The following is a 24,744-nucleotide window of genomic DNA, read 5'->3' as shown; positions in this document are numbered from 1 at the left end:
TGTGATGGATGAGATATGAATTCAGTTAGGCATTGCCTTTCAGGGAGGCATATGCATTAACAAAATTCGAACTTTAAGAACATACACACACGGCAAGTTGCAGACCAGTGTGAGTTTTAATGCAACTCTAACAACACTGAAAAAAAATACACAGCTCACTAAACTTTTTCAGCTATCTTGTAGTGTTATTACTTACTCACCGTGGCTCTGGGGATAACGATGTTGGTCGGTCCATGAGTCTGTCCACCGCCTTGCTCCAGACTGAAATATCTCAACAACTGCTGAGTGGAATAACACAGAATTATATTCAGACATTCTTGGTCCCCAGAGGATAAATCCTTCTGGCTTTGTGATTCTCTGACTTTTCCTCTAGCGCCACCAGGTTAGAATTTGTGGGTTTAATTGAGAATTATGTTTCTGCATTGATTAGGTTGTGTTTGAGGGACTTACAGTAACTTTGAGAGAGACTTCAGAGCTCAGAATCATGCAGGATAAAGCCGAAAAATCTGATGGTAAACGTTGAGGATCGTTCGCTTCATACTTCACCCCCACTCATGGAGGAGGTGGACGAGGACAAAAAGCTAGTTGGTATCTCGGGCATCAGGCCACATATGTTTGAACCTTTGAAAGCAAAGAGAGTTGCCGATAATGTTGGTGATGTTGTTGCAAACTGACACCTCCCACACACACCTACACACCTCTGACCCATGTTATTGCCTCCAGTTCTTGTTAGCCTGATGGACCAGTTTTTAAGAGAGAATGGTGGACATACAGTGTATTTGGCATACAACAGATAGAACAATAAACAGAGGATACATCACAGAAAAGTCCATTTTATTGAGTTGGAATTGATCATGCTTTTGTGGTAGTGGGGTTGAGCATGTCCCTACTGTTTAGTTTTTTCTGCATTTTTGTTTCATTCAAATTGGCATTGACTGCTTCTCTTCATCAATCTGCAAATTAAAGCAATGGCTTTACAACATTACATTGCAAAAGTAACATATTGACAACAATGGTTGGTGTATTCCATATTTTTTAAAGATATATTTTGTAGTATTCACTCTCATTATCAATAAAATGACATGATTATCTTTCTATCTTTCATTCTAGCCTTTGGTTTTATTCAGAGAGATAAAACAAAGACATCTCTGACCAAAGACCAGGACAATACTTCACTTATCTTCTAACACATAAATAAAAACGTCTTTTATTTTCCTCTGATTTTAATATAAAAGCAACATTCGTCCACCTTATACAATATGGTGCTTTAAAGCACTGTACTTAATGTCTACCACTTATTGATTGTCCATATAACTAGTATCTTCTTTTCACTGTGTGGGGAGAGAAGAGCCTAAAGCATAACAAAACTCAAAACAACATAAAAGCTATTCATAAAACAGATTCCATCACCCAAAACATGGCCCGTGAGCAGAAACAGGTCTATCTGACAGATTTGGTGGATAGGATGGTGACACCCACTCCACAGGTGGCAGGATGAAAGCAACAGCAGCATGTGGGTGTAACTAAGAGTTGTTGCTTTGTGTACTGTAAGCCTGCTTCGTTATTGTACTCAAAGTTCTGTACCCTGGACCCCAGCTTCATGTACAAAAAAAAAAAAAAAAAAAATACCACACCAGGTTAGGAGACACACACAGAGACATAATTAAAAATCCTGATTTTAATCAGTGTTGGAGGTGAGTTTATGCATGCTGTAGAGAAAACTTGTTTACACCAAAACAGAATTTGCACAAGATTATTCACTTTTAATTTGTCAAGAAATTCAAAATTCTCAAAACTCTGCCTTTGCTCTGCTGTGCTGCCCTTGATGTGTCTCCTCCTGCAAAAGTTTCTGAGAAGCCCCGGTAATTAACCGGGTGGTAAACCTTGCCAGCGGATTTATGCTAATGAATGTGCACCAGCCCATCATGTTTGTTCTAAGCAGCGACGATAAGTAGTTTAGGACAATCTCAAAGATTCATGATTGGACTTAGTATGAACTTTGTATTGATGTAAACCTTAAGTGTTGAGGCCTTATATTTGTGTAAACTAGCTCTTATAGATAATTCCCTCTGGCGGCCTCTTGTGAGAATATAATATAATATGCATTTTATATTTATGTGTATGTGCATTCATGGTAACTGAAAGTAGGAGCTACCATCACACTGACTGCACTCTTAGCCAGTTAGCTTAGCTTTGCATAAAGACTGGAAACAAGGGGAAACACCTAACCTGACTCTGTTACGAAATCCCAACACCTATAAAGCTCATCAATTGACACATTATATATGAGTGTAAAAAGTGTTGGTTTTACAGGGGATTTTTTTGTGGAAGGCTCAGTGACTTCAAACTCAGTGTAACCCCTGCAAAACCACCACCACCAGTGTACCACCTGCACAGACGTTAGTTGTGACTGATCTCAGAACTCACCAAGGACTCTGTCCTGTCTGTGTGTAGCTTCATATGGAATGAACAGATATGAGTATGATGTTAATCCAATAAAGCAATAAAGCAATAAAGCAAATTAACACACTCCCCAAAATGTTGAGCTACTCCTGTAAAGAAATTCTGAATTTGAAGAATGAAGACAGTTTTCCGTGGTATAACTTTGGATATAGTGAGACACTGCTGAGCTGAACACATCTTCCATTCATGTACTGTCATAAACTGATATTGCAGTACTTTTACCCCCAGTAATACTCTACTTGTGACCGATTGCTTTTGTCAGGCTTTGCTCTTTTTACCCATTTCATAATGAAGGTATATTATAAAAATTAAGATAATCATAGTTGAGGAATCTGTGCTATACAGAGATAAGAACTATACATTTGCTTTAACAACAGAACAGCACAACAGCCTATTCTCTGCCCTGTTGTGGCCTTGTGTGATTCAAGAAATATATTGACTGAGCAAATTTACCTAAGCTATTTTTTAGCCACAAGAGAAGTTAAATAATGGACCTATCTTTCCACAGGACAAGACATTGCATGGGACAGGACACAAATTGATCAAACTGCTACTGGGTGTGTATATCTATGAACAAATGCAGTGTACTCGAGGCTGAGCTCTAAGATCCGGCAAAAGATAAATCTACAAAAGAGGGCAGGGCTATTGTAATCTTAACTCACACGAGTATGTGCTAAGGCCTAAATTTAGCTGGTTGAAACCGCAGTCTGTCTGCTCACTGCATGGGAAAATTGGAATTAATGATCCTGAAACTCAAAGCTCACGGTAAAGTTGCTGTTTCTCGAACAAACCTCCCAAATAAATGAAATAAATACGTATCCTTTATTGTGTCCTGTATTATTATGGCATCTGGGCCAAGGGAAACCCCCATGAGATGCCTTGATGGCATGGTTTGCGTAGGCAGAACAAACATTTTTCCTTCTCTAATGTCAGCTGACATCTCTGTGGCTCAGTTTGCAACTCATATCCTGTGTGGAGTCTCCACCTTGGCCCCATGTTTGTGTGGATTTCCTCCAACGTGAAGCTCGGATTGATTAGAACAGTGCTAAAATGAGCAGCCTCACTGTGACTCCCTCATCACACAGTGTACTGTACACATATTGATGGGCAGTGAGCAGATGTTATACATAACTTTTTGCCACTTGGGGGCAGCGGGAAAACAAGTTGCGAACACAATACCGACATCATCATCACCTTTTATGTTGATATTGCAACCTTATTAGCAAACGGTTGTTTAAATATCAGAACAGCAGAAACAGAGCAACATCATTGATTTTGAGTCACATTTCTGGCCACCAGGTGAATTTTAGTTCAATAGTCACTGTTTTTTTTTAGCTCTGTTTTTGGTCTCTACCGCCCCCTGAAGGAAATCTCTGGCTCTTCAGCTGTTAAATGCTCCACTGTGACGGTCCTCTGTTTGATGCTGAGAAGGGAGCATAAGAGTGGGTAAAGTTTTAGAGCTTTTTCGTTAAAAGCAGCTACTAGCTGTGGTGAAAATGACACCACCACCATGAACGACTACTTTCACATTATCACATTGTTTTCACATTGTCATTTGATAAATTGTTAAAACCTAAACTGACGAAACCATTCACCATTATTTAAAATTCACCTAAATGTCATAATATTATACTTTTCTTTGGAGCCTGTTTGATAATCTTTAGACCCCATGATGTCTATTGCTCCCATATCACCCAATATGACACCTTCAGTGGAATTTACATCACTCATTTACACCCTCTTATTATATTCCCATTACACTGCATTATGGGCTTCAGAGCAGCACAATGGTTCTTTTGCCTTGCCAGGTACGAGCTGGTACGCTGAAGCACACACCCAAATACACTCAGATACTGTCACCGACTCTCTATCACACTACCTTCCTTCAATCCTTTCATTTCTCCCCTGATATGTCTTTTGTTCGACACCTGATATGAACCCCTCTAGCTCCTGTTTGGCACAGGCAAAGACCCACCCACTGGTTCAACCCTGCACTATGCTGAAACTACCTCTTCCCCATTTTTCACCTCTACCCTGTCTGAAATCTCAGCGCAGTCGTCCAGCTGCACATCAGCCTCAGTTTGGCTATTTTATTACCAGCTCCAGTCTCAGTTTGCTTCGGTTTCCCCAGCGCTCACTCCTAGTTTTGTCCAGCCTCGTCCTTGGCTCCACTCTTTCAGGCCTCCACCTCCTCTGCCCTCCAAGCCCCAGCCCCCAAGCCTCAGCTCTGTCTGTTCCCAACCGCAACCATACCACCCAGTCCAAGCTCGCAAGCAGGTTTTTAGGCTTGGCCTGTGAGTGCGAGTGTGTGTGTCACTCCCCTCCCCTAAGCACAGGTGGACTTGTAGGGAATGCTGCCAAATACTTTTGGTTTAGAGGGAGGGAGGGGTGTTGGCTGAGGCTGGTGGGTGTAGCAGTTTTTGTTTTGTTGTGTTTCTTAGATAACCGTTTCATGGAACGGTACCTTTTCACTCCCCCAAATCACTGACACACCTTCAGAGCAAATTTGAGTCTCTATCTTGCCCGCTCTCACTTTCACACGTCTGCCCGTGCTGAGACAGTGTTGACTTTCCTGACAGGGACTGAGTGCGTGAGAGAGAAACTGAACTCAAAACTTCTCTTCTTAAAAGGTCAGTGACATCTCTGTGTCTCTTTCACTCTCTTTTCTCTGCTGTTTTTTTTTCTCTTCTTCGCGGTACTACTATTTCCCATATCCTAAAAAAGTCATAATGAGAGGTTCATATTTTCTGTGTGTTGTGGCAAAATTTCAAACCATGCAAGAGCTGTCTGCTACCCACTGAGCACCAGAATCAGACTAAAGGATGGCTGACCTTTTGTAGAATCAGGTTCCTCTGTGTTCCCGTTTTAAGTTCCAAATGGCTCCACATCTCAAACTTTTTATAATAGGACATAGATCAAAAAAAAAAAAGAAAGAAAGAGGGATATCCACTTATTCTCAGTGCGCTCCAGAAACCTTCCTGTGCATATCTTGCAACAGATGTGCGTGCAGTGAAAACCTCCCCCTTCACATACTGTAACAGCCACACACTGAGGAGGAAGCAAGTGAAAGCATGACAAAGCTGGAACAGACTGAAAGACTGATATCATTTTTACTCTTACTTGCTATTGTAGCAGCAGCTTGTGTAAGTACATGACGGATTATTGCGCGCGATGTCTATTTCTATATGATACTTTTCCCTGTCATCCTCACATTTTCTGCCATCACGAAGCCGCCTCCGTGGCTGTTAGATTTAACTTGAACACAGTCTGAGAGTAATTCACGTCTCTAATTGACGTGGCGCTGATAAGACACATGGGATGACATCTGTCCCCCAGGAATCTAATCTAATCAGGTAGCAATCACACAGTCAGATTTGACTGTAAATTTAGCTGTAGATTTGCTTTGTCTGTGCAACAGATGTGGGGGCAGAGGTGTGACATTCAGAATTATTTCTCTCTTCCTGTCTGTGACCCCCCCCCACCAACCCCACACACACACACACCATCAAATCACATGAGTAACTGTTAACCTTTAAGAGTATTATCAAATGGTGATGATATACTATACTGGCTGATCTATCAGATATAGGGACTGCATTGTTCCATCTCCTTATCTGAGATTCTGTCATTGCTAAGTGGAATTACTGTATCAAGTGTCCTACACTTTCGTGTTACTGAGAATGACATTACTTTCACAGAATGGGCTCCAGTGGCAAAGAAACTTATAATGACTACTTATATATGTAAAATCTTATATAAACTTTCAGTTCCGTGTTGCTGTCTAAAAACAGATAAATATTGAAAACTGAATTAATATAACCCATTAAATGACAAGTTTGTCATACAGGCACCCTGTTTGTTTCTGTTATCAGACACACGCTAGATAATTCATGAAAAACTATAAAAGAAAATCTAGACTCCTCAAAGTGTGCTTTAAATAATCAGCCAATATATAGGTGTGAGGTGATAAAGTAAAACAATACTGAATGAGAACCTGCACTTCCTTGTAAAAATACTTTATCTAACACACATATCTCAGCCTGAAATAGTTATCAGCCTTCATCATTAATGGAAAAAAAAAAAAAAAACCCAAGCAGAGCCTATAGAGCTCTCTTCCTGTCACAATAGGGGTTAGACGGGGATAAAGTCAAGTAGACACAACCACACCTACTCTTGTCAGGTGAGAGAAAGAGGCGCTCTGTCTGTCTGTCTCTCTCTCCAGGATTATCTGAATTTAACCTGATCCACGCAGATCTTTTGTTACAGGGCCTCTCATACATTGGTGTGTTTAACAAACATTACCCGAGGCAGATTTCATTCATGTTTGAACAGTTTCACCTATAGTGTACTGTATATAATGAGATAATAAGGAAGTGACTGTGTATTTGTGTAAAAATGTATCTTATAGTGTGTAAATGTATGTGAGAGCACTTGATTGAGAGAAAGAGGGACTTGAATCTGTCAAGTGAATGAGGGTGTAGCTTCGTAATTTCAAAAATGATGCAATGTGGTCATTATGAGCCTGACAGAGTGAATGAGTCCACACGCCTTCTTCCCAACTGACAGCGTGTGGGCATGCCCATGTAACAGCATTTACACGGGGATACACAATCTGATTTTAACCTCCTATGACACAGATGTCATCCTATCACAGCTGTCTAAAATCAGATAGTGTTTTCAAAATCTCGCTCAGACAGCCGGGACAGAATCTGATCTGTGCGACAACAAGTGTCACCCGATCAGTTAGGCGCATACCCTGAAAACAACTCCATGTGCCCAGGTTAATGCACACGTGCATTTGTGTCGACAATCGCAGAGTAGCCGCTTGTGTGTGCATGTGTGCATGTCCGCCCTCCTCCGTAGGATCGAGGTCCAGGTTTTGTTGTGCGGAGTTGGGCTGGGTGAGTAAGCCGCCCCTCACAGATGAATAGAGGATGGGAGGAGGCTTGAAGAGGCTGCCGTGGGAGGGAGGCCCGAGCCCTGCCAAAAAAGCTCCTTCTGTGGGATTTGTGTACTTTTGCGTTCCTCACGAAACACAGCGCCTGGCTCAAACGACAAAGCAGCCAGGGAGGCAGGCACTCGAGCTCCCAGAGGTCAGCTCGATGGCACCCTCTCTGCTTTTCAAGCTATATGCTTTCTTTCCGTTTGCAATTTCTCCATTTCCTCCATTCTCCCCTTCTTAATCTCTCTGTACCTGCTGCTGCTTTTATCACTTTTCTGTATTTTTCTTGCATTAAATAATTCTTTTCACATTTTCAACTACCAAGTCACCTGGATGCACATCTTACCACCTTGTTTACATTATTCTTGATTTGCATGGAATTCCTGCAAGAATGTATTTGCATCAGTATATAACATTAAGGTTTGATGTATTTTTATTTTAAAGCTTCACTTAATTTCAACACATTGGCTGCTGAGACAGAAACACTCTCCACTAAATGAATTACTTTTAACTTTTATTTTACCTTATAATACTACAGCACTTGTGTGTGTTCTTGTGTGTTCTGCGGTGGTTTTTGTGTTCCCAGCAAAGTCAAAGTCAAAGACAAAAAATATTTTTTGTCACACATTTCAACATCTGAAATGTCAGTGGCAGCCACAATTTGTAATGTGGTTGTGCAACGAAGCATTTTACATACAAATTGTGGGTGTTTCCTGAATGTTACCTAGATAATAGAAAATAGGCCCCTGTAACCACTGGCAACCCACCTTGCCTCAGCCTATAGCAACAAGTGTGCAGAGACGTGATTCTCAGCTTGATAATCAGACAAAATTATCACCTAGTAAATTAGAAAATTAAAGCTCCACTTCATAGATCAGAGATGCAAAGACGTTGCAGGAAACATACAGAGTCGAATGTCATTCAGCATCAGGGAGTTAGATGAAGAAAAAGAAGAAAGGGAAAAAAAGAGCACGATTTCATAATGTCTAAAAGAAAGATCTGGGTTGAATAAGTGGGTCCACCCACCTGTGTGTGAGAGGCAGCGAGAGAGAAAGCAGGGCTGGATGGCAGTTTTAGAGACATGAGTGTGTGGGTTAGGCTAGCTGGCCTGCTTATGCTATCTAATCACTGGGAGAGAAAGGAGAGCAGCATGCCTTGATCCACCCACCCACCCCAGACAAACAGCAGTTAGCCTGCTAAGTACTATATGTGGTCGCCTGCAGCTCTGGGCCGTACATGGGGGAACAGAGATAAAATGTGACAGAGTCTGCAGGTAACAGACATGCAGCACAATTATGTCTCATTCTGCGCTGGGGGGAAAGAGAGATGTGTCAATCTGGAAGCTACTATGGGTCACGACTACATGTGTGAGAGAGTGTGAGGCTCGCTTGGTGTGTGTCGTCGTTGGTGAACGAGTTGGACATAATCCAGCAGGTTTTCAGGTAGAAATAAAACTAATGAGAGCATCATTGACGGATTTTAAACCAAATTAGCCAAATTTGTTTTAACCGCAGGCTAACCTTTAAAAATGAGTAATCGATTCAATCATGAAACTAGCCTATTAACAGGTCAGGTAACAAACACAGTCGTGTGTGTTAAATTTGTCTTTGTCTTCGGTCATAAGCAGCCTTATTAACATAAATTATGTTCCCGCTGTGTTGATTTCTCTGCTTCTTTTCTGCCATCTGGGTCAGATACAGATTACTTACCTGTGTGATACCTGAGTGGGTGGGATGAGATAGTCCCAAAAATAGCCGACCTACGCATCACACTGGTATATTTGTGAGTGCGCGAGTGGTTGAATGTGGTCCGCCACCCTGTGCACGTGTGTGTGTATGTGTGTGTGTGTGTGTGTGTATGTATGTGTGTGTCATGATAGGCATCTGTCTCCCCTGCCCTGCAGCCTGACTGGTTTTAATTAGGAGGTGCCAGAGTGCCCGAGGGCTCTCCTGCTGACACACACACACATGCGCACACACAAACATGCATACATACACACACACTACCGGAGGGCAGACAGAGGCTGTCCCACCAAGGCTGGCCTCCTTCTCGTTATCACCATACGGAGTTGTCCTCATTCACCCCACGACCCTCCCAGCACGCACTCTCACACACACAGACACAGACACACACACAAATATTCACACAAAGCCAATCAAATGAACACAACACAGTGGTAGCAACATGGTGTTGGTGAATGGGAGGTTTAACTCCTTGTACATTTTGTTGCAGTTTCAGGTCCAGAATAAATTTCCATATTTTAGCCAGGACATAAAAATGAAGGTGGACAAAATTGGCCTCAAACATAAAGAATAATTATATTTATCTTTAACAAACATCACCACAGACATTGAAATTATCTTCACACACAGCAGTGGGTTCATACAACTCATCACGGCCACCTGTGAAACACTGTAACTCTGTCTCTCCCAGCACTCGTCTCTGTCTCTCCCAGTATGCAGCTTGTGTACTTTACCTCCCTTCTGGCAAAGCTTCCAATACCGATTAGGATGTTTGAAAGGCAGACAAAACAGGAGAAAGTTGAAGCACAAACAGACAGGTCAGCAGTAAGTAAACGCCCTCACCTCACTCACCCGAATGGCATGCTCCAAGGTGAGTTCTAATGACCTCAGTGCAATGACAGATGGGTGCATGTGCACCTCTGCGAGCATTTGCTCATGATCGAGCAAGGTGGCGTGTACAGTAGGTTTGCGCACACGCCTGCTTCGGTTTGTGTTGGAGCAACACTGCAACTGTGCGTGTCTCTCCGTCCTTGGATTTCAGGAGGCGAAGGCTGTAGACCTAGGAAGCTGTTGCAATGCTCTATCTCTGAACTACCTCCCTTTCCTGGTTCTCTCCCACATCAGGCCACACCTGGCCTCTGAGACACCAGGGCAAAGGACACAAATCAGGCTGAATTTGTTTCTTTTTAATCCAGAGAAGGCCTGCTATATACTTTCTTTTTGTCATGTACACATGGCTACATAATTTTAAACCTGTTGTGTACAGTATGTAACCTTTTTCTAATATTTTCTTAGTTAAAATATGCTCCAAAGCATATCTTCATGTGGAGAGTTACTGTTAAAGGCTTCTGTGATGCAGACTCATTCTACAGCCTGGCAGCAGTGCAGAGTCTCACCCTTCTAACCAATCAGAGACGGCCAAATCAGGAGTGGAAAGTCTTGTGCTGGTGCTAGCTTGATTTCCAGGATTGTATACTATAGCTTTAAGCTGATAGTGTGCTTCATAAAAAGTGCTTGGCGATCATCATTTGTCTGTGCCTTCCAACACTGGTTTTTAACAGTCAATTTTATGATGTTGTTAAAAAGGTGATCCTCATCGCCATGGTTACAATAACAAACACAACGTCAATAACAATTTCTTGCTCTAAAGAATACAAACGCAGCAAGGTTAGGGCTAGGGCTTCAATGCGAGTCCATAAAAATGAAAACACATTACCCAACTCTTCTCCAGAACGACAATTTTTTTCATCTATCTTCAGGGTTCTGCTTTTAAAAAAACTGACTTGCAGTTGGAAACAGGAAACGAACAGCAGTCTTCTGTTTTGTTGACCTGTCCAACCACCTGAACACTTATCACATCTCCTCCTTTTTTATGAGAGCCAATTTTTCATTCCACATTCAAATTTGGCCATTCAGAAAACAACTATAAACACTTTTGCCATCTGACATGATTGGACAACACTTAGTATAGTTATATAGTATAGTTAATAGTTCTTTTCAAGCATAACCCGACCTCATGCTGAACTATCTGCCACTCTGATTTTGTTGTACCAGTGTAATAGTACCATCTGACAATTTTTGAGCTTTGTCGGCACAAACAGCAGTTGGAATGTATGCTGCTACACTACAGTCTGACATACTCTGATGAGTTCTTCTGAGAGACAGAAGAAAGCGCCAATTTTAGTCAAGTTCAGGCTCAAGATATTTTTCTGTTAGATGTGTGCTTACTGTAGAGTAAGCCAAGATGAGTACAGCATCAAAGTTTCCATGATATCAACTTTATGTAATGATGCTTCACACCCCCATCCCCCCTCCAAAGTGCCAATCTGGTGCCCTGGTGCTTGTATCATACTGGGCGCAGCGGGTGGCAGTAAACAGGTACGTTGAGACGCCAGACAGACGGACATGCAGACAGACAGAGAGACAAAACAGATGACTCTTACTCAGCCCCTTGAATCCTCTAGTCTTGTGACTGTTAGCGCTCAGACTGAGCGACAAGACTCACCACTTCTTGGTGTAGCCTAACACCCGAGAAGGACGGAGACAGGAAAAGAATCAATATTTTGCCTGATGATAATACTGAAGCACCAAGATACATTTTCTTGTTCTTTTGATTGATTTCATGCTTGTGTTACAATATAGGAAACCGTTGCAAGCATTATCACAGTATAAATATATAGCCATGCTTCACAGTGTGACTAAATGAAACAGCACATAGACGAGGCTGCGAAACTTCTGAAATTACACCACTAAATAAGCTGCAGTACAAATCAGTGTAATGTACACAGTGTACATCTGCACAATTGGACCATGGATTTGTGTCAGTCATGGCCTATGACGAGTTTTCAGCACTGCAGCCTGCAGTTTTACAGATTTGCAAAGCAGTCCTCACAGGTACCACTTACAGTGTGCTGTTATGAACGTGTTTAGAACAGATAGCCGACCTTATAGGATGGCAAATGTTGTTTTTCTGGCTGTCTGGCTGGCCTGCTAGCAGTTAGTGGCTAACCCTGGTTTATATATACTAGATGCCAATGTGAGCTGGCCTCAGCTCTCACCCTGTACAAAACAGTGTAAACCACCAGGGCATGGGCTGTGGTTTGCTTTGGTCCGTGTTTTCCCGAGGGGGAAGTGGGCATAGCAGTCTGATGTACACTCTGATGTCTACTTGTTTGCGGAGGTTAACTCGACATAATTTGACTGCTTTCACAGTATGATTGTTGGTTATGATTTATGGATGGTTAGGAATATTTTAGTAGATTTGAAGGTCCAGTAACCACTATGAAAACAATGGCTCACTGCATATTCTACCTTTATGAATGAAAAATTGCTAAGATCTGAGTGCTAAACTTAGTTTTGTTATCTGTACCACAGCTTTTGATATTTTGCAGGAAAAAAAGGTCTGTCTGATATATATATATATATATATATATATATGTATATATGTATGTATGTATGTATATATAGTATGTATATATATATATATATATATATATATATATATATATATAAACAGTTCACACCCATCAGGCACTGAAGCTTTCCTGCTCTAAAAAAACGTAATTGAAAAATAAATAAATAAATAAAAAATAAGTATAACAAAAGGCGTGGTTTTATGATGTCATACAGGAAAGCCCAATGGCTGTTTCAGATCCTGTGAATATGCTATGTCATAGTAAAATATTTGGTCTGTCTGTGAAAGCAAAGGAAACACTCATTCTCTCTTTTTTTCTATTTTCTCTTTTTTTCTTTTCTTTTGTGTTTCTCACTGTGTCATAAACACACACACATTCTGACACAACACAGGAAGCAGCTTTGTAAGTCACTCTCGAGTTTTGACTTTCAAAATTCTCTCTCTGCTTTCCACGCTTTCTTGATGTTGTACATGTACCCAAAACTCCTGCTAAACAGGGTTTCTCCTCTACACATTCTTCAACAGTTTGTCTTATTTCTACACCTTTCTGCATAAACTTCCTCCTCCTCTCCACAGGCTGAGGCGGTGGTGGTGCTCACCAACTGTTACCCTGCTTTAGCGCTTTCTGACTCAAAACAGGAGTCTAACGTTGGCCTTCTGCTCTCCTCAGCCTGGTTTTTGAAACCTTGGTTACAAAAACGTTTCAACAAAAAGGAAAATAAGTCTGCACATATTTGCTTGTGGTATTTGTCATCGTTTGTGGTTAAATTGTGTCTCAGATAGAGTCAGCTTTTAAGTAATATTTCCTTTCAAATAAACACCTTTGACTGAATCAGCCAGCTTTATGGAGTTCTGAATGCAGGGTGCCACACGCTAAAATGTCAGTAATTAGTCTGTTATGACAAAGCGTTTACGGGGGGCTGCATGTGCCCTGCCCCTGTTGTGTGTGTACAGAGGTCTCAAGAGGTGGTTGAATGTTAGTTTTATTATATAATTTACCTTTGGGTGCAGTGGTATTCAAGAGAAATGAGAGAATAGCAGGACTCTGATTAAAACAGGTGCAAAACTGAAACTAACTGGCTTTAAGCTGCAGTTATATTTTTGCTTCTGTACATCTCCTCATCTCAGCTTGAGACTAACCAACAGAGGTGCACAAAATAGTTTTCCAACTTTTCTCTCTCTTTTCCCTTTCCTTTTTTTACCCTCCCTCAGTCTCCCCAAACAACCCCTTCGAGTTTCTTTGCCCCGGTCCCTTTATACCAAAATCCACTCTAACACAACTAAAAATTCATTTTGTCTGACCTAAATCAGAGGGTGTCTGCGCCATGGGCTTATTACACAGTGCGCTTAAACTTGTGTTGTGGAGGAGGATGGGGTATTATTATCTTCCAGCTACCCACCCTGCTATAAAAACTAGTGGTGCGACATCTCCTCAGCGCAGTGCTGCTGCCCTCCCTCCCTTCCTCTCACTCTCTCGCTCGTCCTACATGAGCCACACACAACAGTGAGCCTGACTCTAAACTCCACACTAGCCACGCTGCTTCACAGACAGACCCAAGAATCACACTCTGCTCTCCTCTGCTGCGCTGCTTTTTTGCTTCTCTCCATTGGATATTCCTCCCTGGGTGTTTTATTTTTGTGAATGGGCAACTGTGGCCGGTGTGAGGAGCTTGTGAATGGACTGACTGCCTGGCTGACTGATTGACAGACCGGCAAAGAGAGAAAGAGAGAGGCAGCTGTGTTTCAATTAAAGAGGGCAATGCTGAGAGGTCAAGCGAGGAGCCACGGAGCCTCTTAGTAGTCTGGAAATACAAAGACACGTGAGGGGAATCGAGAAGCTGAAGGTACGGTAGGATGAAGGCTACTGAGAGCTGTGGAATGCTGGTGAACATATCAAGACATGTGTGAATTAATGTGGATGCCAGACTTTTGGAGCATGCACATGGGCGTGTGTTTGTGTGTATATGTCCGTAATAATTTGTCACATTGTTGCAGAGTGTGTATATGTGTGTGAACAAGCTTCCACTTGTGCGCTATGCTACAGTGTGCACACGTGCATCACTCAGAGTTTATATGAGTGTTGTAGCCTTCTGCTCTAGATCATAAAGATTTGACAAGGTGCAAACAGGTCAATAAAGTCACTTGATGACTCACGTAATTATTTAGGCTGTAGTGTAAATACTGTGCTATAAAAGTCTGGAAATAGCATGAGCTTGTGTAGCATCACAACATGTCGCTGAATTGTCAAACATTTTAGTGGACTTAACTATGTGTTTTGTCTCTGCCAGTAATTACACATTTCAGTTTTAGATATTCCATATCTATACGTCATTCTCCTTTAAATCCAAAATAAATAGTCAGGTAATTCATAAAGTTAAAGGAGGTGTTTTGGAGTGTGGACAAAATAAAAACATGTTATGGATTTCAGGCTGAGCTGCAAATTATTGTTTACAGCCTGTCAGCTTATAGCCCTCTTACCTCATGTAGTTACTAAGTGCAATGACCAGTAATACCATTGAAAACTGTTTACCAGCTGTTGTCTTTCATTCAGGTGTTAAAGGTTTGTATGTACTCACTAAATTCTTTATTGAAACTGTGATAAAAAAAAAAAAAACGTAAAAATCATTGTTAATAATTCTAAAAATGAATACAATTCAAAGTGAGTGGGAAATAAAATAGAGAGAATTCTTTAGCATACAAAAGTATTGCTGCTGGTGCATCAGATATTGTGAAGTCACTTTAAGAGTTCATGTGGTTACACACCTACTCAACAGGCTCACAAACTGTGACAGGAAATTTAATATAGCTCAATGTCATACCAATGACATGTTTGCTTAAACACCTATTGGAAACTCGGATAATGTCTCATTAGCTCCAGTCAGTTTTTAACCTACGCCTGCCACTGTGGAATAAAGACTTTTAACTTTTGCTCTTGAGCCTTTGCATGATAATGCATGATATTAATGTTGTTCTGGGCCCCATTTAGTCATGAGTCAAAAATACAAATAAAGGAGATTACATTTTCAACCAAGGCTAAACAGCAACAATATCCCTGCTTAAAAGAAAGTATTTTTAATTTAATATTGTTTCATTCCGGCTTGTGGTACTGAGCACAACCTTCTTCTGTTCATTAAAGGGTCTACATTCAGGCCAAACAAAGATGTAGAAAAACATAAGGCAACATAGAAAAAAAAAATCTGTTCTTCATTTTATGGTAGATAATCTAGAATTGACATTCGTAATCAGTTGATGGATATACAGCAGTGAACCATAAACTTTTGTTTACTTTGGGGGGTGAGAGAGATAATGGTGTGTAGCTGTGGGCCCCCCTGAAGGCTCGAGAGATGACACTTACTGAAAACAGGCTCTTTAAGGAGCCGAGTGAGTTAAATTGGCCTCCAGTTTGTCTTAAACTATGTCCAGTGTTTAGTTCAAATTATTTCGTTTTATCATAATACTAATGAATACAAATTAAATGTCTGTTAAAGGCATAAATAGATCATTTGCTAAAGTAGTTACAGTAAGTAATGAAAAATAAGTGAATTTCTGGGTAAAACTGAAACATTTTAACAAGAATCTTCATTGTTTATAGTAATGTTTATCCTGCTACATTTTAAAAAATGTGTGATTTTCCCGCAAAATGATTATAATTTTTTAATATAAATCTGTCTATAATTAAAATAATAGTATGTATAGCAGCACATAAATTTCCTTAATCCCAGTTTGTTCTGTAACAGTGTAAATGCGGTATAAGCGTGCACCAAACTTTCTGTAAATTTCACATAAATAAGTTCCAAGTGATCCTCAACTTTTAAGTGAAACTTGTGTTAAATGCTCATGTTTGGCCCTGACAAAATTTCATCATTATTGTAAAGATAAATACACAACCCGTGTTGTGTAACTGGCATTATATACCGTTCACCTGCTGTAATTGACAGCAATTAAGATAAAATTTAAACCTCTCCCTATGCAGCCTATAGGCTCCAGACAATTGACACTAAAACACCAACCAAGGAGTTTCCTCGCGATACAGGTGCACTGGTGTGTTACTGGTGATAATGGACTACCTTACACAGTAGGTCAAATGGGTGCCTTCCCCTAATAAGGAGGTGGATTCTGGCTGTCAATACTTTAAATTATTGGCCATGCAATTGTCCATCTGTGACAGTTGTTTAGCAGGTGTTTGCTATGGGCAGTTGGTGACAGGGGTAAACTTTGGCTGCTGGTGATTTAGCATGAGGGTCAGGTGGATGCAATGGCCTGACAGGGATAAACTAAGGCTTTGGGTGCTGTAGCTCATAGGCCAAATGAGTGTCTGCCCGTGACAAGGGTTGAGATGGACATTAGCTGCTGATTTGTGGCCTGAGCGGTCAGGGCTGGGGACAAGTTAGTCGCTCTACTCTGGGCATAATGATGATACAGCTGCAACAGGGACAGCGAGGGGTGGAGGAGGAGGAGGGGGAGGAAGAGAGGAGGAAGAGGAGAATGATTAGGAGGAGGAGGAGAACGAGGAGGAGGAGGAGGTGGTGGTGGTGGTGGTGGCCAGAGCCCGGAAAGCAGATGAAGTTCTTGGGAGAAAGACGACACTGAATGGACGTGACACATAATTTAGGGTGGGAGTGCTGAGTTGAAAGTGTTAGTGACTAAGTGAGGCATGAGAGGAGACGTGGCCTGTACAGGCAGGAGGAAAGAGAGACAGACAGAGAAGGCAAGACTGTCCATTATAGGTCAATTTAATAATTAAGTTGATTCTGGGCTGGTGTCACTCATGGAACTGAAATGCCTGTTCAGAAAATTAATTCAGTGATACTTCTACGATAAACAGAAATGAGGGCTGCAGCTGATAATCGTAACAAAATATGACTTTCACTATTTATTTATTCACAAATTGTGTCACCTTATAATGGCAGGTTGGTATAGGCTGACAGTGATTTACTTAGTTTAAATTACTAAAGAAAAAGTTTTTTTGTCCTTTCTTGACTATGCCAGAAGAGTAAGATTGATGTAGAGCCAAATGACTTAAACAGTAATTATCAGAGCCCTTTCACAAGACGTCCCCACCCTGGCTGCCCTGATGGGTGGGGGGGTGTGGGTGTGCGTGTAAAGGGTTAAGGGCGTTTGGCTGATGAAATGCTGCTCCAGGACCTTGTGGTGGGAAAGCTGTGCCCTCCTCCCCTCCCTGTCTATGTGGCACATCCTCCTTAGATCCTCTCCACATTGTAATTAGGGGCCGGCCACTAAGAGCTAGCGCTAGCTGGTGGCAGGCAAACAGTGGGAATAGAGGGGAGTGGTGCTCGCTGGGGCACCAGGCGAACAAACAGCAACAGCAGCACGTGTCCCATAGTTCCAGGAGTGGGTGGGATGGATCGAGAGCAAACGAGTGACAGTGAGTTCGCCAAGCCCTCCCAGTCAGACTCTTTTTCTCTCCCTCTTATCCACTCGGTGTTGTTCCAAGTTCTGCGCTATTGTTTGCCTTGGCAGGCTGTTACAGGGAGGGGCCCCTCCGCTGGTGTTTGTGCAACCTGTTAGGGAACTTTTAGGGCCATCTGATCTCTCCTTTGCTCTTTCACTGAAGATTCACTCACCTCATACTAATTCTTTTATGGATGTTACATGTGGTTTGTAATTTAATAGGAAACGGATATTGTTCAAATCTTTTGTAGAGACAACATTAATCTGTGGCAGACAGAGCAGAATCAGTACAAGAAGTTTTAATGTGGTGTCTGTTACCTGCACTGCACTGTAGGATCTATGTAAAATAATCATTAATAGAATCCCTACTCCTGCCATTGTTCATTATTTTTATTTTAAATACATCATCTCATCATTTAGCCCGGCCACTGTAACTTTCTATCGCTCATTTGTTCCAGTTTCCCCTTGACAAAGTTGCACGGGTCTGTGGGCCTATATCCTATACTACCACCCCCTCTATAGACATTTTAATTACGTCCACACTGTATCAATGGTATGAACATAGCAACAGTTACCTAGCAACAAGATCGACAAGAATAAACTACATGTAAGATTGGTATCCAAGTTGTATGCCTGCAGGTGAACTAAGGGATTTTCTGAAATAGTTTTTTTTCTTCTCTGGTGTGATCCACTGCAGCACAAAAAACAAGAAAGTGAGACACAAGAAAGGTGTGTGTGTGTGTGTGTGTGTGTGTGTGTGTGTGTGTTTGTGTGGCTTCAGCCCTGGCCCATTTAGAGCCAGTCAACAATGCAGCTGTGGTGAGCGGGGCCGCTTCAAAGTATTTATCTACACATGCCTCCAGTGACCACCAAGTGTGGACGGCTAAGTTTAAGCTCTATTCATAGATGTGAATGAATGAGCACTCTGCCAGAGGAAGTTTTATCACTGTGACTGTAAACAACAGCAGAGTGAATCAACAGGTAGGAACTCAGGCAGCTGTGGGATGAGGATTTTTCGACTGAGTAACAGATTTGTCTGTACATTGATAGAGTATCAGCAGCCACTGTGCCGTTAAGTCAAATGAGTGGGGTGAGGACAGACTGCAAACTAAGCGTTTTGACAGGATACAGTATCTAGAGTACAATCTGACCTCTTTTGTTGCTCTCTTCGTTTCTCACCACATCCCAATCACACACTGTATTGTCGAAAATGAAGGTATCAGCTTGCTTTGTGCTCATATCTGGAGGAATGGACATTACAAACATTATCACAGAATCTCTAATGTGTTTATTATCAAAACCTTGTTGCATGTCTGTGAGTCAGACTGAATTTTTTTAAAGTCAAACCCTGTCTTATCAAGATGATGGGTTTCCCTAACTCACACAGTTGCAACACGTCCCTACAAGAAATCGTGATAACACATTCAAGAATAAATATTACCCGATGTGGTGTTTGCTCAAAATGAGACATGCTGTATTTACCACTTGTTGCCTTTGCTGCACAGATGGCACACAAACAAGCATGCCTACAGTATATTTCAATAAAGCTAGACTGTCACTCACTGTGTTAACAATATCAGCTTCAGTTAAGAGCCTCCCCCCTTATTCAAATATCAGTGCTTTTTGAAAATCCTTCATCTGATGAATGGATGCTGTGACACTCCATTTCAAAACCGAGGCACAGGTGTGAGCCGAGCTGTGGGCCACTTGTCGCTCTTATTGCACTGTTTAAATCAGCATTTGAGATCCTGTTTTCGTTATTTGCCTTAATGTGCCCTCATTGGCTTCCTGTTGGCACCTCCTCCGCAGGAGAATCCCTGCTGCAGAATCAAGTGCTGCACCATCCCTGCAATAACGAAAATTAAGTTTATGACATTGACCCTTCGTTTGCTGAGGGTTTAAGAGAATTAACGCTTGCTGCTCTGTGTCATACTGACACTTGATGTGACAAATCTTCAAATGCCAACAGGAAATCAAACAGGGCATGCTCAAATTAATCACTGTTTAACTTCCCCCGAATTGTGTCTCTCACACTGCATACTGAGTTTAAGTGTCTGTCAGTGTTTTCAGAAAGATAAGTCTCTGAGGATCTTTCAAAGACACAGGAGGTCATTTAACAACACTTAACCACAGTTGTTTTAAAAAATACATTCTTTCCTCCATCCGGAATAAAATTATTCTATTTTTTACTCCTCTCCCAAGTTGTGTCTCTATTTTGTAATCCAAACTGACATGGCACCCTTGTGACACATTGTCTTGTTAAGTGATTGGTTAAGCTTTATTTATTCAGGAAGTCTTATTGAGATCAAGATCTCTTTTACAAGAGAGAGCTGAGAACTAATTGTGCATGATCCAAAATATTTAAGTTTTATTTTTAGGTATTATTTATTGAATGTTATTTTCAATTATTTTCTTACATTAAAGTGCCTTTATATATTTTTGATGTACAAAATGAGCAAATATATTGCACTCACCCATTTTTTTTAAAATTATAAAATAGAATCACATCTCAGGAACTGTGTTTGTTGTCTTTGTCTATGTGTGCTGGACCTTTTTTGATCCAGACCTTCAAGAGTCCTGAATGGTGTATCCTGTAAACTACTGTAAATGTTAAACAATCTTGAGGGTTTTTGAAACTATCTATCTGTATACATGTGAGGCTGGATTTAACAAAGCAGGACTGTTGAAGATTAATGGAATTTTTGAGAGTATCCGAGAGGTTCTGCAAAATTATACTTTTTTCAGTTTGACCTTCTTTGTCACTAAACAGTTCAATGTTACTGCCTCCCATCTAGATAACCAACAGCGACAGAGAGAGGAGGATGGTTCATCACAGAGAAGAGGACCTGATTGGGATCCCCTTCCCGAATCACAGCAGTGATGTACTCTGCAGCCTCAACGAGCAGCGTCGTGATGGGCTGCTCTGCGATGTCATCCTCATCGTCCGAGACCAGGAGTACCGCACCCACCGCTCTGTTCTGGCCGCCTGCAGCCAGTACTTCAAGAAGCTCTTCACAGTGGCCACCACGGACGGCGGAGATCACCATCATGCGGCGGCGGTGTACGAAATTGACTTTGTAGCTCCGGAGTCTCTCACAGCCATCCTGGAGTTCGCCTACACTTCTACCCTGACCGTGACGGCATCCAACGTCAAAGAGATCCTGAACGCGGCCCAGATGCTTGAGATCCCCTGCATCATCAACGTTTGCCTGGAGATTATGGACAGTGGGGGTGGAGACGGCGGAGGCGGAAGGAGAAGAGAGGAGGAGGGAGAAGAGGATGATGAGGAGGAGGAGGATGCGGAGGAAGATGAGGAGGAGGAGGAAGAGGAGGAGGACGAAGAGGAGGATGTGGGGTCGAGGAAGGACGAGCAGGACGAGGAGGAGGACAACGTTAGCGAGAGGTCGCTGCAGTCGTCGGAGAGCAGGGGGGAGCAGACGCCTCTGGGGACGGAGGATTTGCCGCCTCCAAGCACCTCCACATACCACCAGCAGTTTGACCTGCACAGAGAGTCATCCCAGTCGCAGTCTCCAGACAACATGAGAGGAAAACAGGTAAGATCACTGCCATTTTGTAACAAAATCTCTGAATGACTATTCAGAAAAGCTTATTAAGTTTGAAAGGCTTATGATGCTGTCTTCATGTTGCAGGAGAGTATGGAGAGTCGGGCTCTGAAGGACTTCTCCATTGAGTCTCTCCTCCAGGAAGGGCTGTATCCTCGTATGTCAACACTGGACCGGAGGGCCAACTTTTCTCCTCTCCTCCCAGGCTTCTACCCCTCCATGTGGGCTGCTGAGTTCCCGGCCTTCCCCCAGCAGCTCCTGGACCCCAGCCACCATCAGCATCCTCACACGGGAGCTTCACCGCAAACCAGGCTCCCCCACGCCTTCCCCACCTCTGCCCCACTCGAGGCCTCCAGGCCACTCAATCTAGCTGTGAAAAGAGAGATCATAAAGGAGGAGATGAAAGAGGAAGTCCCACCCAGTCTGCTGCACGGCGACTTCCTGAAGGAGTTCGTCAGTTCGGGCCTGGGCGGCAGCATGAACGTCGGGTCAGTACCGTCGGAGGGTCATGCTCTGGGTCAGATTAAGGATGAGGCTGACTTCCGGTCGTACCTGAGCTTCCTGAGCTCTGCGTCCCACCTGGGGGCGCTATTCCCCCCCTGGCAGCTGGAGGAGGAGAGGAAGATGAAGCCCAAAGCGTCACAGCAGTGTCCTATCTGCAACAAAGTCATCCAAGGTGCTGGGAAACTGCCACGACACATGAGGACACATACAGGAGAGAAACCGTACATGTGCACTATCTGTGAAGTACGATTCACCAGGTATGTAAAACAGCATGTCTAATCTTCACTACAAGTGCTCCATATGAACAAGCCACATAGAGATCATCTTGAGGTCTTAATGTTCCTGTGTGTTTTGACTACAAAGAACCACGTTATGTAAAACAGCACAGTTAACGGAAAAGTACCCCATGCTCTTTTGGCTGAGGTTAATCTGTTTTCACCTCATCTGAATATCAAAGAGCTGAAAGTGGAAAGCCCCCTCCGCTGGTTTCTTTGCATTAGCGATATCTCACTCACCTACATCCTTCTACTTTGGCACATTTTCCACCTGTATTTTAGAGCAGAACTTTGTCTGTGTTGTCAGTGGAGAAACACACATCATACTAGATCAAATCATCTAAAAAATCTAAATACTGGCTTTTGAACTCTTGTTGAACTTGTATGGAGAAAGATCCATTGTTATTGTTATATGTTAATGTTTCAACCCATAAGATATTGTATGAAAACATGTGGTTTTGTTCTTTTCTCAGACAAGACAAACTTAAGATCCACATGAGGAAGCACACAGGTGAGCGCCCCTACATCTGCCTCCACTGCAACTCTAAGTTTGTCCACAACTACGACCTGAAAAACCACCTGCGAATCCACACGGGCGTCCGTCCATACCAGTGCGAGCACTGCTACAAAAGTTTCACACGGTCTGACCACCTACATCGACACATCAAGAGGCAGAGCTGCCGAATCTCACGCCCCCGGCGAGGACGGAAGCCAGCTGCCTGGCGGTCCACGCCCGCCAGCAACTTCCTATGCCCCCCCACTGCTGCCGCCAACCGGTTCGAGGAGAACGGGTTAAGCCCCGCGTACCAGGGAGTCAAGAGTCATGGACTTGGAGAGATGCTCGGCCTCAGCAACAGGGGTCTAGGATTTAAGAGTGCTGACAGCGCGGGTAGGGAGAGCAGGGAGGAACGGCGAGCAGAGGGGAAGCATGTCGCAGAGGAGGAGAAGGCAGGAGCAGGGAGACAGAGGGGAGTGTTTGCCTTTGCTCTGGCTGGAGAAGAAGTGCTTACCCACTCTCCATTTTATGCTGCGACCTCTGACCCCTGGACCATGAGACTGGAGCGTGCTCCACCCATCTCTGAGCCGGCCAAATGAACTCTGGTCTGTAGAGGAAGACAAAAGACAAGAAAGAAAATCTCTTTAATCTCTGTGTCTGTTCTGCTCCAGGAAGCTAAAGCACCTTTTTGAGAAGTGAAAGAGTGAGATCAGTGAACCTTTTGAAGCCTGTTGATGCAGCAGTGGTAAAATAGACTTTTTTTTTTTTTGAGAAACACAGTCTAATTAAGTAATTTCACAAATGTCATGCTAAATAATTGTTTCAGCCCCGTGAATGTTTACAAGTACTTCAATAGCATTTAAAAAGAGGCAACAAGTTTGATACTGCTAATGAGGAAAACATATCAGGACACTGTTATGTATGTTATTTGTGTTAAATCAAAAATGATCATATTTCTACAAAGTCCTCTGAAGCAAGGTGAGGCTTTTATATTAAAAAATATTCATATGTGAGAAGATGTAATTCTACACCCAGAGCAGGACCTATTGTAATTAGAATTAGTAACTGATGATCATCAAACAAGATTGCATGTACAAACATAATCAAAAATGTACAAAAAGGGTTATTATAACTGAAACATAATGAAGTAGAGATATGGAGTAGACTTAAAATATACAATTGATAACAATTTAATAAATAAATAAGCCTTGGTCCAAGCAATTTACAGTAAGGTTTATTTTGGATAGCTGTGTTAAGGTGTTAAAAAGGGATCAGTTTTTTCAAAAAGCATTAAAAATGGTTTAAGTATAGCAGGGCGTAGTCTGGCACATGCCCGGCAATTACATTTGATTCAAACATGGTTATTTAATAATGTTCTAAAACAAAGGGAATCCACTTGAAGTCTGATAAATCAGGATATTTGAGAACGTGTTATTATCCTTCCACTGCCTTGTTCTGATTTAAGCTCCTCATCTGCACTATTGTACATAGACAAACTTTTGGCCATGGTGGTGTTTAATTACGGTTGCATTACTGATGATGTAAAAAAAAAAGAATATATATATTGTTCTTAAAAGACTTTGAGGCATCCATCCAAAGATGTGTACTTTGATATTTCACAAACTTGAATAAGACTTTGTTTTAATGTTTATGAATATGTGTCTTCAGAGGATGTATATTTCTGACTAATCAAACTGCCGCTTTAGCTATACAGTATGCTTGTGTTTTTTCTGCTGCAACAAATCAAGCGGGTTTCAGGCCTGTTTTTCATATAATGTTCATCTCTGATTTGTGTATAAAGAAGTTCAAAAACTATTTGAATTGAAATGGGAAAGTATTTTCTTGCTATTTATGCGTATTTAAATGAATGAGCCTTGGCTATATTTTGCAAATCTGTTTTATAAAGACACTAAATGTTGAACTTTGTTCTCG

At 42.0% G+C, this 24,744-nt stretch overlaps 1 protein-coding gene and 1 long non-coding RNA gene across 3 annotated transcripts; one reads left to right on the top strand and one right to left on the bottom strand.

The window, feature by feature from the left end:
* Positions 1–49: 49 nt before the first annotated feature.
* Positions 50–5,578, bottom strand: LOC127142814 (uncharacterized). Its single transcript, XR_007813886.1, has 3 exons — positions 5,295–5,578; positions 451–621; positions 50–278 (listed from the first exon to the last, which is right to left on the bottom strand). It is a non-coding gene; the product is annotated as an uncharacterized LOC127142814 (long non-coding RNA).
* On the top strand, positions 4,960–24,733 carry LOC108874123 (zinc finger and BTB domain-containing protein 7C). Of its 2 annotated transcripts, none has more exons than XM_018662534.2 (4): positions 4,960–5,093; positions 20,770–21,528; positions 21,625–22,298; positions 22,790–24,733. In XM_018662534.2, the coding sequence occupies exons 2-4, from the start codon at positions 20,797–20,799 to the stop codon at positions 23,409–23,411; spliced, it is 2,028 nt and encodes a 675-aa protein (XP_018518050.1). In that variant the 5' UTR covers positions 4,960–5,093; positions 20,770–20,796; the 3' UTR covers positions 23,412–24,733. The 2 variants fall into 2 exon arrangements, with proteins under 2 accessions (XP_018518050.1, XP_018518049.1); XM_018662533.2 differs by lacking the exon at positions 4,960–5,093 and adding an exon at positions 13,740–14,406.
* The last annotated feature ends 11 nt before the right edge of the window (positions 24,734–24,744 follow it).

Source organism: Lates calcarifer, linkage group LG9 (assembly GCF_001640805.2).
Source record: "Lates calcarifer isolate ASB-BC8 linkage group LG9, TLL_Latcal_v3, whole genome shotgun sequence".
NCBI lineage: Eukaryota > Metazoa > Chordata > Actinopteri > Centropomidae > Lates > Lates calcarifer.
This window is presented reverse-complemented; position numbering and strand designations above follow the sequence as displayed.

Bases quoted from the DNA above. Each gene is read 5' to 3' on its own strand.
- LOC108874123 (XM_018662534.2), top strand. From the start codon at position 20,797: ATGGTTCATCACAGAGAAGAGGACCTGATTGGGATCCCCTTCCCGAAT. The intron at 21,529-21,624 runs GTAAGATCACTG...TTCATGTTGCAG, and splicing joins ACAACATGAGAGGAAAACAG to GAGAGTATGGAGAGTCGGGC. The intron at 22,299-22,789 runs GTATGTAAAACA...TTCTTTTCTCAG, and splicing joins TGTGAAGTACGATTCACCAG to ACAAGACAAACTTAAGATCC.